The sequence below is a fragment of the Columba livia genome, chromosome 9, assembly GCF_036013475.1.
Source record: "Columba livia isolate bColLiv1 breed racing homer chromosome 9, bColLiv1.pat.W.v2, whole genome shotgun sequence".
Taxonomy (NCBI): domain Eukaryota; kingdom Metazoa; phylum Chordata; class Aves; order Columbiformes; family Columbidae; genus Columba; species Columba livia.
In genome coordinates, this window is record NC_088610.1 from 18,648,695 (window position 1) to 18,664,529 (window position 15,835).

Sequence of the window (15,835 nt, forward strand, 5' to 3'; positions counted from 1 at the left end):
TCACAACCTTTGGCTTTAACCTAGCTTATTTACAAGTGTCTTACGCATGTTTCTTCTTGTGACTGTATTTTTACTTTAAGTGCCTTCCTTCCCCTGGTGTTTAAAGCCAGCCTCATTTTCTCTCAGACTTCATTTTGTTAGGTACTTATCTAAGCTTTCAGTCTCTGCTAAGAAAAGAGCCTGGTCCCTAATCATCCCTGGCCTTGCTCCAGTTTGAATTTATCTTTCCCAAATGCGGGTGACTGGCTCCGCATAAACTGTTACAGATAAGATGGCAGGAGGACCTTGTAAACAGCACTAATACTGCTTTAATTTTTAAGGAAAGAAGTTCCCCTGATTCATTCTAGAACCCCAACTCTGTCATTTCCAGTTTGCAGCAGAAACTCACAGGTTTAAGTCCCCAGTAGCACGAGGCAAGAAATCCCACACTCGGTACCACTTCTGTCCCTCCATTACCCAAGGGGAAGCCCACACGTCCCTCGCAGGGGTCTCAGTCCCTCATCACACCATGCCCGACGACGCTTCACCTGCGCCTGTTCCCATCGGAGCCCTGTGCTCTGCACTGGGCTCAGGAAAAGGTCATTGCTGGTCCCCGGCTCTCTCCCTGCTGAAGAGCTTCACTGAAAACCTCCCCTCATCCCAAATAGTGTCAGAAAGAACCACTACCACCTTCTCCTTCGGGCTCACTGTTTCATACCAGCTCATCTCCACAGCTGCATAAGAGCCTCTGCAGACAGACTATGCTGAACTTGCCCCTCCATGCTCTTCCCAGCATCTCCTGCTGGCAGCTGTTGTCAGACACTCTTGGGCTGCCTGGATTTTTACTTTTATCTAGCACAGCTGTTCTCAGCCCCACATCACCATTCGTGCAGAAACAGAACTTCTTTAAAACTCTGAATTGCAGATAGCCCACAGATCTGCACTCCTCCTCACCCCCTTGTCACCAGACAGGGGTCCCTCCAGTGCTATCACCCAAAACCTTCCAGAAAGTTAAAATCAGAGCTTTATCATATTGAACACCCTGCCATTTCCCATGCAGCTAAGACTGTTGCATACATGACCAAGGTGTCTTAAGACAACAGCACTTATGGCACCATAAATGCTTATTCCTGTTCACAGTCTCATCATCAGCAAATAAGCCACCCAGCTGAGTTTTCCATAACATTAACACAGAGCCTGCACAGGCGTTTTTAGCTATTTCAAAATTACATGCAATTAAAATGCTTTTAAAACTACAGATTGTCACAGGCCTGTGTATTTAAAACAGATTCTCCTTTTCCCCTCTTCAGTAAAAAAGGCAACTACTCAACTCACTCAGTAACTGGAAAAATAATATTAATAAAATATTAATAATCCTAATATCACATGATTGAATATTCTCATTAAACTAGCCTAAAACTGGCCAGTACTCAGATGGACACCTTGCAAGGTAAAGGCCAGTCTGCAGAAAGGCATATAAGGAGCTCTAAAGAGTCATTTTTTTGAGCAATATGCAAACCCAGAAGGCAGTGACTACCAATTATCATCTTCTGTGGCATGTCTCCAGAAGCAGCACGTCTACTCCTGGACAAAACCCAACTCCAATTATACAGTGTCCACCTACTTTTAAATTTCATCTGCTAGTTACTTTTCATGTTCTCTCTATAAAATTTATTGACCAGGGTTACTGGCACAGAACAACTGATGCCTTCTGTCCAAGAACAGGTGCATTTGAAATGTATGGCCCAATTCAAGTTGTTTTTATTATTTCTCATCATATTATTTGGACAAAAGACAGAATATTATTAACCAGAACTGACTAAGTCAAGGAGACTGACTTAGCTTCCAAGCTTCACTGGAAAGAAACAAAGCTAATAGATATCACATCCAAGTTTTTACCAAGCTTCGATTTCTTAAATCAATGTAGACTGGCAGCTAAACCTCTAGGTTCTGTCATCTGCCAGAGATGCTTCCTGACTCCCTTCTTTGTTCTAAAATGGTCTTATTTGGGCAGCAAAGATCTGATCAATACCAAGATGAGCAATGGCAGTGACAATACAACAGCCACCCTGGATTAAAGTGCCTGGTTATCTACGGGTTTTCCGTGCCAGAACAGAAGTATGTTATTCTGGATGCCTCAGGCCACATCTGTGAAGGCCGTAATGCTGAAGTCTATTAATTTGAGAACGCTCCTGTAGTAACAAAAACCATTGCTTTTACCTAATGTTTTTTTCCCCCTCACATGACTGCAGAAGCACCCTGTGCATCCCCTTCCTGCTAGGTTTATACTAATTTCAACCAAACCAGAACTATATGACCAGGTTATGCAGAAGAAATCAGGGCAAGAGAAAGATTTCCTAAAGCAATGAAAAATTATTCTTAAAATACCATGACATATTGGGAAGGAAGTGTTTTCCCAGCTGTTTTGGGCTAAAAAAAATTAGTCAGTCCAAGATGTAACAGATGAACAGACACGCTGTGTCAGCTAATGCAATCCCACCTCCTCCCTCCGTGTCGCAACAACTCTGCTGCCTGACATGAGCTGCACATACAAATAACTTCGGCTTTGTAATGTTCAAAAGGATTGTTTCTTTGAAGAGCTATTCTTAAATATTGTCTACAGTTACAGAATGTACACATTTAAATAAGTCATAGAAATACTTACAGACCAAACAATTATCATCCTCCTAGACACAGAGTGATCGATGTTCCAGTAGATAAAGGGAAGGAAAGTGATATAAAAAATTTCTTCACCCAAAGCAGCTGAAAACTTGAACAAGTAGTAGTAGAAGTAGTTCTTCACAATATACTTCTGTGACCAAGCCTGGAAATGAGAGGGTTTTAGAAAGTTTCAGTGAATCAGCAAACCATATCAAACATTTAAAATATTTTAACTGTTACGGTTCCCAGTCCTTAAACCAGATAATTTCTTGGAACAGGTGTCAAGAAAAGAAGTTCAATTTTTATACTGAAATGAAGACTACAGTGACAGCTCAACTACATTTCGTGCAGATCAGGAATCTATTCTAGCTAATTAAGGGTAGCAGTCAGAGTGGCAAAGTTTTGCAAGATATCAGATCAGTCTTTCCTCCAGGGAAATAAAGTATATTTCATAAAAGGGTACTGATGCATTAATTCTGAAGTTTCTACATCTGTGTATAAAGAGAGTCACCATTGCTTTTGCTGGAAATGTGCTTTGAAATGAAAAAAGTAAACTGCAATTACTGAACCATGCCATTTAAAATTCGCCTCCTTATAGCAGGCTAAGTTTACCCTGCTAGTCCCTGAAATTTGCTGTAGGGTGCCACTGGACACAGTATCTCCTGTGTCCCCTGGTGGGATGCCCCTGGGTGGGAGAGGGCTCAGGAACCGCAGCGGCAGGAGCTGGTCTGGGAAAACAAGGCTGCGAGCAGGCAGGGAGAAGAGCTGCCCCTGTCACCACCACATTGTCACTTCAGTGTCTTTAAGTAACAACAACCAGGCTATTCCTTTGAACATCACCAGCAGATATATTGCAAACAGCATCAGGTGACACTGCTTGAGACTTAATTTATACCTTTTATTAGATGATAGATTTCACATTTCTCTGTATTTGGCAGCTAGATCTTCTAAAAGGCTGCACCCAGCCTGCCCAAGCTGGTAAGCCACACAACAGCGTATATATTAAGGCCATGACTTTGGTCACTGGTGGCTAGGTTTGCTGTTGTTGCTGTTTTGGACTAGTACTCCACTAAGAAGCCTTTCACCCCATTAGCAGGAGCAATAAACATGCAAGTCATTCACATTTTATATAAATGCCTGTACCCTTCTGAAAAAAAAGAGATACACATGAAGAGGAATTTTGATTTGGGGACAGGAACAAGGGAGCCAATCTAGACTCTCTCCAACTCTTCAAAAAGAAAATAAAAATGGAAATTGGTGGTGTAAATATGAGATGAAAGAACTTCCTAAAAATGAGAGCTGAGAAGAGATCATGAAGGCTTCAGTAGAGACACATTGAAATACAGCTTTGACATAGCTCCTAAAACTCTTCTGAGAGGAAAACTACTATGCTTCAAGTTGACTGTACACCTAATCTACCAGTGAGAAATTGTCATCCTACATCCTAGTGAGAAAGGAGTCTAGACATGCAATTGTGACTCATTGTAAAGACAATTAGAATTTACAGACCCTTAATCTGCTTTCAATATGGAGATGATGCAAACTGCATGAAGACAACAAAAGCAAGATGGAAAGAAGTTGCTTCCATTCACATATCATGAAAAAAACCCACAAAACAAAAAATCCCCCAACTTATTTACATTGATTTTTTGCATCAATAAACAAAAAAGATAAGTCAATGGTTTTGCAATGCTTGGGTCACGGGAGTGTCCCCCATGTATTAGCAACAGAGGTCTCAGATGAGGCACTGGTGTCCCTCTAAAACAATCCAGCAGGATGCTATGGCTGGCTGAACGACAGAGCAATCAGCTCAAGTGTCTCATACACCCATTAGGAAACACCCCCCATGCAATTAACAGCTCTGATGCTCCTCTCTGAGCTCCTGAAACTGTATTTCGCCACACTTACACGGCCCCAGAGAAAGCTCTCTTCTGGCATTGCTAGCTCCTCAATTAAGCATCAATCTCCAATGTATTAGGAATTATGTATTCATGTGCTTTAGAGCATTGTGGGATGAGGGATAAAACTTTCTAATTCCAGTAAGCTGTTTTGTAGGAAAAAAAAAAAAAAAAAACAACAGTTTCTAAAAGAATTCTCGAGGTAACGAATATTTCCAGGCGGAACACAAGGCCAAATCCTTGCGCATGATTTTTAAAACCTTTTTCTTTCTTCTTTTCCCTTTCTGTCAGAAATCACCCCTCACTTGTTTAAGTTTGTTTATTTTAACAATTTTTTTTAAGCACTACAGCAGCAGTTGTGGACAGCCCAACGCGTGTGAGGCAGGGGACAAACATCACACCTGTGACACACAACAGTAGCAACCACCTGTTAGGCATGTAAGGCATCACAGAATCGCTCTGCTTCATTTCAGGTAGTGTACATTAATTAAAAAAGAGATGTTTTCAATCACTGCGGTCCTAAAGCTTTGTGAGTACAGAAAGCCCACTCCATGCACCTTCAGCCCCTGGCCCATGAGAGGTCCATGTTTGGCTATCCATGGTGATGGTGGAGCCCAGCAGTTAGCTCATGTTTACTGTTTCTATCTATTATTTCTGCAGAAAGCAAAAGCTACTGTGCTTTGTGAGTGCCTTCCCTTTCTCTTCTCGTTCTAACCCCAGCGCAGGAAAAAGCTGTTACAATTGTTTGTGCAAACATTTAGCATGTTTTAACACTCTCAGAAGTTTATTCAATCTCTACTTTTAAACAACTCCAATCTTTAGCCTTGTTTATATTTAATGTACTGGATTGACCTGGTGCTTTCCACAACTTCTGAAGCACTTTCAGTGAGTCAGCCCCTCCATCACTATTTGGTCTGGATCAGAGGGCTTTTAATGGGCAGTTATTAAGGCTGTAGAAAAAGTCAGAAGTTTAAGAACATTTCAGATGAAAGGTGTAATAAGACATCACTTTCGCAAACAGAGAAGACAGGTAATATCACACAAATTACTCTTCTCACGAAGTATAAAATATCTATTGTGAAAAAATTTAACTGGTTAAGTTACAAGACACAGATTCATGTGAGTCTCCATAAATTAAATACTCACCTGAAGTACTGGCACAGAGATAGCTGTTGTAGGTCAGCCTAGTCTCTCTCAGTCTCTGCTCACTGATGGGTCACCCACAGCAGGTGCTGCCCCACACATGCTCAGGGGTCTGAGTGCAGCCCCAGCGCTGCTGCAGCACCCGCCCAACCTGCCCCCAAGCACAGGAGCATCTCCAAATCCTCTCTATGGAGCATTAATGGCAGGACCAGCAGAGCAGACCACATTACCATCATGGTGACTCTTGGGAGACACTAACACACAATGACACAGTAGAGCAGGAATCCATAATGTTATACAGTATATATGTAAGAATATATGTCCTTTATAGCTGCAGTAATGGAATAGCAGCTGAACCACAACTGTAATGGTTTTAAAATGTATTTTAAGGCAGAGATATAGCCCACAAAAGAGGAAAAACACAAGCTGTATAAAGATACAACTCTCCTTCCAATTTCAGTAGGATGTCTCTCATCAGGGCACTAGAGACAGCAGCTTTTCCTGCCTTGTCTCTGGAGAGCAGCTTTGCAACATCAGGCATCTAAGGCTCAGAGCCTGACCCAGAGATACCATTAGCCAACATTTTGTTCTCAGCTCTCAATTACTTTGAATCCTTCAGGAGACATGCACATTTAATTAAAGTTCCCAAAGTCATTACATTGCTTCCCTTCCACCGGAACTGCCTTTCAGAAGTTCAGAATTTCCCTCCCAAAGCCCCTAGTCAATACTTTACAATACTTCTCATTTAAGGGTATTTTTTTAATGCTGCAAAAAGGCAGAAAAATTAGAGAAGCCAAAGACCAGGTACAAGAAAAAAAAGCCAAAAATTCCTACACAGATGCTGCTGCACACAGAAACAACATAAATCTGACAATTCAGTCTGCAGTGCAGTACTGTGTGGAGTATAACCAGTGGGATGAACATGCTTCAGTTTTGCAGTATTCTGTATAGGCAATCAGTTTTACATCACTTCTATGTTTATTAATGTACCTGACTAAAAAAACAACCTATCAGGTCACAGCCAAAAATTAGGTATCAATGATCAGATTTTGGAAAATAAAAGAAAGCAAAACCCATTATATTGAAGACTTCAGTTCTTCGATCCACCTACATAGCTAAGTGTCAAACAATTTCAGAGTTTTTGAAGATCCAACAAGCAGCTGGGAGCAGCTGGTGACATCTCCAGCAGCTAAATGTTCACCTCCCCTGATAGCACCAACACTGGAAACTCAACACTCTGAGGTGGAAGAACAGTGTGGGCAGGAAAAGGGGGTTGTGCCACATGGAGAGATCCTGGTGTGGCCCCTCACAGGAAGGGCTGGGGGCACAGGACTGGTGGGAAGGGGAGGGAGGAAGCAGAGAAGGAGGGATACAAACATAAGGAAGAAATTTCCCAGATGTCAGACAGCAGAGAGGAGGGCAGTGGCACACAAAGCCCACAAAATGCACACAAGGAATGCCAAGGCATGAAAAACTCAACTAACCAAACTCATGTCTGTGAAGATCTTGCTCTGTTCGAGTGCTTTTAATTGAGTCATTCTTTCTTACCCTCTACAGAATGTGATGCAGCCAGTTAACAACAATTGTTCAGGTTTCCATAGTCTCCTTGTTGTTGGAGAGACGCCTAAAGCTAACTGAAACCTGAGCGATTTGGGTATGAAGGCAAACAGTAATAATGGGAAAACCCTCCTTCAATGCCCTCAAGTTCTGACCAGCTCTGCTATTAGTAGAAAGGTCTTACTAACTAGTACACAAACAGGCAACATTCAACTCGCAGCTGTTGTGCAAGTGTTTACAGTGGCATGCACTAATGGCATCATGAGCAGGGACATGGCCTTGAATCATCATTTGATGCAGAAGCAAGTCACTCACTGCAGGGGAAGTTACAACATGCATGCTTCAGGTCAAGCAATCACAGTACTTTCAGTGGTGTCAGGCAAAGAACAAGCAGTGCATCTAAAAGTCAGGCAGACTTCTGGCAGCTTTTTGTAGTTTCTTAATTCATTCAAAGCACCAGAAAAGGCCATTAAGTAAAGCTCTCAGCAAGGTACCATAGCAGAATGGTGTCACACAGCCAGCAGCACCAGGGATGGCTCGAAGCTGTTGGGCTGAAAGGGGTCGAGATTTGCAGGACCACAGGTTGAGACCAGTAAAGTGGAAAAGGGGAAAGGTCCAGCACTCCCAGCAGTGCTCACCCAGTCGATGCCTCACACATTCATGACATCTTACATCAGTGCATCTTCATCCAAAGTTTCCCCTTCAGACTGCAAAGGAAGTTCAGCTGAGACAGACACATACATCTGCATGACCAACATACGCCCAGCACACCACAGCTAGGACAGTTAAGAGACCTCAGTTATCCCTGAAGATTTCATTTTTCAATCTTCAGATTATTGTCCCTTCCACTCTGACTAATAATCTGGAGGTAGACTGAATTATAGGTTAGATTTCTGTATATTGCTCTTGAAGCAACATAATTAGCCCTCCTTCCTTCTGTTGAAAGAACACAAGTAGATATAACAGAATCTGCCAAGTCATTTAAATATAAAGTGGAATAAAATAAGACTAGAGTTGACAGAGCACTTCTTTAGGCAATTAATAGGAAGAATCAATGAAGGAAAAAATTTACTATGTTGGCTTCCTAAAAGAAAGCCTCCTTAATTAAGAAAAAAGAAAAGCCCATAAGTCTGTCCCAGAAACACAGAGGAACTGCTGCTAACGAGACTGAGATTGCTGGTGAAGGACCATACCTGTAGTCAGCTGAAAGGACAGCCTCATGTTTCACAAAAGGCAGTCTAACCGAAGGCTAGTCCAGCTTGTCCACCAAGGATGGGTGGCTCACCCTCCCATCGCTCTGACAGACATTTGTTTAACCTGTCCTTACCGATGCCAGTGGTAGAAGCTCCACTGCTTGCTCCAGGTGACCTCCAAGTGCTTTGCTCTCCTGACACCTAGCCTGAAACTTTCTTACTGGAATTTAAACCTGTGACTATTTTCTTAACTACTGCAGACAAGGAAGAAACAGTTTCCTTCCTCTGAAGGCTGACATGGGAGAAGCTTGTTACAAGCATTCAAAAAGGACATAACTGTCTGCTCTTCCACTGCTCAATCACGTGGTGTTTCTTGTAGAAGATATTTGGCATTTTCCAGACACAGCACTTAAATGTCTGTCTTGAATTACATGCCTGAAGATCAGACATGGCACAGTAATGCAGAAGGAATAGTACTGTACAATTCCATTCACTTTGCAGGCTGTTTATAGAATAGCATGCCACCACTGAACCATGCCCAGCCCATGATCTCCTCTAACCATTTTTCCAGTCCATTAAAGTGCTACCAAGCTCATAATTTCCCATTCTGTAGTTGATTAGTTTATTACACCTGGTTGTTCGATAGCTATCTGCACCTATTGGATAGAAGGCAGTTTTCAACCATAACTTTGACTCGACTATTCAATTTCTGTTCTTGTCCTCCGACCTACATGCAGCTCATCTTACATTCATCTCACAGGCAGTATGCCTCTCTCACATTTCCAGATAGTTATTTCCATGTGGCTATGAAACCTATTCTCAAGAGCCTTCATACCCATCACTTTCCATCAAAAGGTGTTGTTCTTGGCACAGGCCATCCAAATTCATGTGTTCCTTCCTTAGCAGATGCCTGAAGAGTTGACATTCATGATTCCTACATTAATCCCTTTGGAGTTTGTGGTAGTCGCTAATAAAAAGGCAAGATCTTCTCCACACAGTGGTCTCATGGTATTAGAATGATGTTTCAGCCCATGCACTTCAGCGTCTTCCTACATTCCAGGAAGAATGGACTGGTTTGTGCAACAAGGAAATAGCAGGGCAGGAGAGGGAAGGGCCGAAGGGAAAGGCTTCCTTCCTCCCTGTTTTACAGTGGGAAAACAGGTTTATTTAATTGCATTTTAATTCCTGAGAATTAGATTGCAATTTTGTAAGGTGCACTGCAGAACCTATGCCTAAAAGTGTTTGAGTAAGTTATTTTAAGGGTTAGGTAGCTATGGACAGAGAAGGGTGAAACATGAGTTAAGAACCAGAGAAAGAATTAAATTAGAGACAACTCAGAAGAACAGGGACTCCAGCTCCAAAATGAAGATTTAAAAAAAAAAAAAATCCTCTGAAATTCAATCGTATTTCACATCTCCAAAGGATGAGTGTTACTAAAAGTGTTTTTGGATAGGAGGATGCATCACACAACAACAGTTTTCAAACTGCACAGCATTAGACGGCCACCCTGCCCACACACCAGCTCCCTGCAAGCACCACCACCTCTTATTTTTGTCTTCCTGCCAAAATACATGAATCAGAGTGTTACTAGGGCCAGCATGGCTGCTAGATATCCAGGCTGCTCTGCAGAGATCTGGAGAAGTGGGAAGCCGCTCAACTCACTTTTCCCCCAGAACACCAGGTTTGAGGAGCTCCCAGCTGATGGTCATTCATCAACAGAAGCCTCACTGAACCAAACAGAAGCATGCAGGAATAGCCAAATGACCATGGAGAACCAGGACTTCACTGTTATGTTTCTTTTCAGAGCAAAAAGCTTGTTCTCACCTTAACACTTGGCTTTAGAAATCGACTGTAGCCTGGAAATTTAACTTCATAGATTAGTCACACATTTCTACCCAGCAGCATCATGAATCCAGTCAGCCTGCTACTGCACAAAGGTTGGTTCCACAGCAGAGGTCTATTTTGAGAGGCACAGAGCAGCAAGGCTTCTATAAGATAAATGGGCAGAGTAACACCATACTATTTTTGGAGAACTAAATTGTTATCTTTTTAATGTTATAACCAGATACTAGCACAGGGAGAAGCGACTCCCCAGCAGATAGTTCCAAGATTCAAGCCAAAGAGCACTTTTCTACGGTAGTGCCGAATAAGGCTTTGGGTTAAGTATTGTGGCAAATATGCAAGTCCTAGGTAGATGTGCTCCTGGAAAGCAGATTGTATGGCACATGGTGCTCAAATTGCAGCCATGGCTATAGAGAGGCAAGTTGGAGGACACCTCAGAAGCCACCCAGCCCCTGGGGATGCAAGCCATAGATACAATGTTCTCAATTCACTTGCTGCCTCATTATTAGCTGCAATTAATGCAGGCCATACCAATGTCAGCTGTTTCTGACGGGGAAACACTCAAGTAGACCAACACATAACCCAATGTTGCCAACAAGCACTGCTTCAGGGATCTGTGCTGCTGCTTCAAGGCCAGGATCTCTGACACCACTGAAGGAGTGACTCTGTGGCTGAAACCCCTGTGGCATCCCAGCAGCCTCCACATACCAGCACTGCTCAGCTTAGCGCTGCTGGCATGGTTTGGGAGATGCTAGCAAGATTTAATGCTGCAATCTGTGCCACTTCACTATTTACCTCACAGGTAGGGGTGGCGTTGGCACCACAGCCACCCTGCTGTACATACCCCCTTCTCCTCCCTAGACACCTCTTATACTTCTTTGCTTATTCTGTCTTCTGCTTCCTGCCACATATCCTGGCTTACAGGCACTATGTTTGTCAGGGAACAGGTTCCTCGCTGCTAATGCCTCTGAGCCCTTTCCCACGCAAATATTCGGTCTTTGCTCTCCTGTGGTGTGACAGAGGTGTCTGACAACATCTTCTCCTGTAAAATACAGTACCTCAACACTCTCCCTTCACACAGAGAATTGTCAATAGGGAACACTGAAGGCAGTGCACCTAGTTAAACTGATTAGCATAACTACATGCTAGCTGCAAAGGGGATAACAACCTGGTCTACTGCGACAGAATGACCACACCGCTTTGTACGTACCAGAACTATCAGGCTCAGGGAACTCTGTTAGTGACAGTTTGCAACAGCCAGTTGTCTTCAGAAGGAAGGATTAAACTTACTTTTTTGTATATATAGTAATAAATGTTCAGAAATTTAGTAATACAATAGAATAGTAAAAAATTAGCAATGTAACCCTATATTAAACCATTCGTGTACCTCTAAATTTAGACCAACAGCAGTTTGCCTTGGAAAAATAAGCTGCTGCTGCTGCTAACTATACTAGACTGACATGAAGCCCTATAAAGCAGGAACTTGAATAGCCATTTTAAAAACAAATCTTGTGGTTTAGACAACACTACCTGTACATTCTAGACCTCGGATTTACTTGCCATAGCAGTCAATAGCCACCATCCTTTGCCCAGATGATCCATAAATATTCTGTGCAGAGCATATACATGAAGTAAAGTAGAAGAACTGACTGTCCAAAGGAGTCTTCCAGGGAGAATAGATTTTCTCTGGCTCCTTGCCCATTAAATCTACCTCTGTTCTCCATAGACTCAAAGGAGAAAAATGGCAGCAGCTGAGCTTTTATTCTTCTGGTTGATATCTGAACTAATGGCCTAAGACATTCAGCAGAATTATAAAACAGTAAGTGGCTCACCTCCAAGTACTGGAATTAATCCTAAGATCCTGACATCTCCTCATTATGAAGTCCAGCAGCCTCCAAAAAGATGACTCAGGCTGTGAGCCGGGAAGCGCCGAATCGTGAAGCATCTGATCATCAGCATAACAACACGGGCTCCCAGTGGGGCTCCTGCTTCAATCTTGGGTGAGACTGCACTGTCATCTTCTAAAAGACCATCACTCATAGACCTGGCCAAAAATTATCTGATGGAACAGTCTTGTCCATATAGCCCAATTACATCCCTTAAAATTGGACACACGCAGGACAAGAAAGCTCCCTCGGCCACTGGACTGGGTAGGGGAGCTGAGCACTCAGCACCAGAGCAGCAGGAGTGGTGTTGAGGAACATGAGCCTTGTTCAATGAACCCATTGAAATAAGAAACTGGATCTCATGTTTCTTCAGCTGCAGCTCCAAACTGAGGAAGTTCCAAAAGTTCAGCTATGTTCTCTAGAAGGACAAGGCATGAGCAGTTGAGGCAGAAATGCCTTGTTGCCAGCTCTCCTAGTGGTGCTCATGGGCCCATGAGGGTTTGTCTCACCTGCTGAACCTGCCTCAGCTACTGTCCGCTTACTGCCGCGTAGAAAGGGAAATATGAAACCGAGTAAGCAAGTAATATTATTTAAAAAGGAAAAGTAAGACTCTGAGGCTGATGAAAAAATCAATTGCAAAGAAACGCCACAGAAGGGAGACCTTGACTCAAGCTCTAGAGCAAGTCTACTTCAAATTACCAGAGAGCCTATCACAGAAAAAGCAACACTGTCATCTCTGTCTTACCAGTAATCAGCTACATTTTGGGGGACTGCAATACATCCAAGATGAACATGCAGTTTTTACCTACCTTTTCCACTTCTGTTACCATCACCTTGCTGTTATCCTGGTTATTCACCTCCTCACCTAAGGCACGAACAAGAACTGTACAATCACTGAACATGATCAGGCAGTTTGTAAACATCACACCAGTCCGGAGCAGTTCTGACCGTTAAGTTATAACTACAGAGTAAATATGAACTGTACTCTTTCAAAGGCAGAAAGGTAGATCTCAAGAAATGATAAAGCATCTAAGAAAAGGAAGAGTGGAGAAAAACCAACAAACCTGTTGATTGTCCAAGAACTTACACAGCAGAACCTGAAATCCTTTAAGACTACTGGATTGTGGCAGTAAAGACAAAGTAATGTAAAAGTTATTACGTCATAGAAACCTTCTGTCTCAATAATACAGACTTTGAAAGCCCCGAGCTCCAGGAATGGATACTCAACCTGAATACAGACCCACCAAAGGTCACCAGGAATGCAATGCAGGGGTAGTGCTGAAGCACCTTTCTGCAAATGCCTGAAGCTAAGAGCAAGAAAACACCACTATCCATAGAAAGTTTATGGCCAAGGACTTTGCCTTGCATATTAGACACTTAAATCCACTTCTTTGCAGATACATCATGGCCACCCCAGCTCATTTAGCAACAGTGCAATGAGTATGTGTTTTGGTACAAGGAAGATCTACATTTGTTTTTTTGCATCTCTTGGCAGGTTGCAGAAGTTTTGGTGTTCACAGCTGGCCCACGTTTATCATGCAGGTAGAGTGTGGAAGACGATTATCACACCTCCTTTTCCAAAAGGTACCATAAAGTGATGTGCTAATGAATTCAAGTCATTGCAGTAAGAGAAAAAGCAGGTCATCCAACCTGTACGCATGGGATGCGTTATGCCCTTCCTATTCCCTTCAGATACACAAGTGAATTACAGACAGTGCCGTGAAACACTGTGACCTGCTCGGCCACAGGGAAGCACAGAGAGTGCAGCCCATCTCCATTGGAGTCCCGGCTGCCATAAACAGTGAGGAACAGCCCGGGCCTGGGCAGCAGCAGAACACAGCTCCGAGCAGAGCTCCCGCTGCGGCCTCAGCCCAGGAGAGACCAGCACGAAGCCCCGGATCAGCAAAGTACCACAACAGGTGCACCCCGAGTGGAGAGAGATCCACGGCAAACAGAATTGCCTTCCCATCCACTGCGCACGGGAAACCGTGCAACCCGGGAAAGGCAGCGCTGCTGCAGGGCTCCTCCGGGCACAGCTGCGGACAAACCCCCGCTCACACCGATTACCGCATTTCGGGGGCGCCAGCGACGGGGAGTAAGCAGAGAACCATAGAAACGCCTCCCCGGCGGGCCCAATGATGCCGAGCTGCGGCCCCGCCAGCTCTCCCCGGCACCCGCACCCCCGCAGCCCGTCCCCTCCATCTCTCCTCCCTCCCACACCCGCAGCCCAGCCCCTCCATCCCTCCCCCAGCTCCCCGGCCCGGGCAGGCGGCAGGATGCGCGGGGACCCCCCGCCGGCGGGGGGCGGCTCTGCTGAGTCACGGCCGAACTCGGCCACCCCCCACGGCACTCACCTGCGGGCCGCTCCGCACGCCGTTGGGGAGGCCGCGGTCGGCGGCTGTCGGGCTGCGCAGAGCGCCCGCGCCGTTGCAGATGCCGTGGCCCCGGGCCCCCTCCGCGGGGTCGCAGCCGCCGCTCTCCTCGCCGGCGGGGAAGAGCCCGCAGCAGCGCTGGAAGCGCGCCACGGGCTGGGAGCCACGCAAGGTGCGCAGCAGGCGGGCCATGCTGCCAGCAGCCTCCGCGCAGCCCCAACCCGCGCAGCGCAGCGCCCCGGGGCCGCAGGCAGGTGCGTCCCGCCCCGCCCGCCAGGTGCCTCCGCCCCGCCCGCCAGGTGCCTCCGCCCCCCGCACAGGTGCGGTGCCCCGCCAGGGAGCGCCCCCTGCCGGACAGGCCGTGCGCCACCCCCGCCACCCCGAAGAAACTCAGCATTTTTTTTGCCATTTTTCCTCCCATGACTACCCTGATGAAACAACGAACACGATCTGCCTTGAGATAAACGCAGCGCGCTTGTTAACCTAAAGATAAATGCCCCAAGTCTCAACATGACTGTCAGGATTTCCCTGGAAAACACTGAAACAGGGATGCTATGAAAAGGCAGGCGAGGAGGACTGCAGGGAAGAGATTTTTCCCCTCCCCACGCCATCCCAGACACCACTGCTCCTCTGCATGGAAGTGCCACCTGGGCTCATCAATTCCCCTCTAGGGCGTAAAACACACCCCGGGCTGGCCCAGGTTTATTTTTGTCCTGTCTTGGAGATAACATTTATTTGTTTTTCTCCTGAATATGTACACATATATACTGTATACATAGCCATGTACATATGCACATGTAAGCATACAGCTCTGAATATTTATGCCCTTAAATACAGCAATGGAGTTTCCCATCGAAAAGAGAGAAGTTATCACTTGAAAAATACCCCTCAAGCTCTGGGGCTACAAAACTTGCTGTGGATGATACTGATTATTTCTGCTCTTGAAACTTTAAGTACCTTAGTTTTATTGCTGTATTTGATTTTTTAGAACAGCCTATTTCTATCCCCAGAAATACATTTTGTACAAAGACTGCAAGATCATTGTTCAGTCAGTGTAAGTTTATTGCAAATCTGTTACTTTTTTTTTTCCCCGCCTCTGAAACACCCCAAATTTTCCGGGATTGCATTAAGGTACTTTTTTTTCTACAGTCCTTGAAAAATAAAACCATGCTCCTTTGGTTTTACCAAACCAAGCCGGTTTGTCTTGTGCCATTGCTTGTGCTGCCTGTGGGAGATGATCATCCAGCCCCCAGTGCCACCGCTCTGGAGGTGTCAGGGCCATCTCCTCACCCAGCCCCAGGCCA

General features: G+C 44.8%; 1 protein-coding gene across 2 annotated transcripts in view; it reads right to left on the reverse strand.

Moving 5' to 3' along the window:
* Positions 1–14,807, reverse strand: part of SGPP2 (sphingosine-1-phosphate phosphatase 2) — a 35,217-nt gene extending 20,410 nt beyond the window's left edge. Inside the window, exons 1-2 of one of the 2 annotated variants that reach the window (XM_065074103.1) lie at positions 14,514–14,806; positions 2,645–2,803 (exon numbers count right to left, since the gene is read on the reverse strand). In XM_065074103.1, coding sequence (XP_064930175.1) covers positions 2,645–2,803; positions 14,514–14,723 — 369 coding nt within the window. In that variant the 5' untranslated portion in view covers positions 14,724–14,806. Of the gene's footprint in view, positions 1–2,644; positions 2,804–14,513 lie in introns of both variants that reach the window. The other variant, XM_065074105.1, reaches the window with a different exon arrangement.
* Between the last annotated feature and the right edge of the window lie 1,028 nt (positions 14,808–15,835).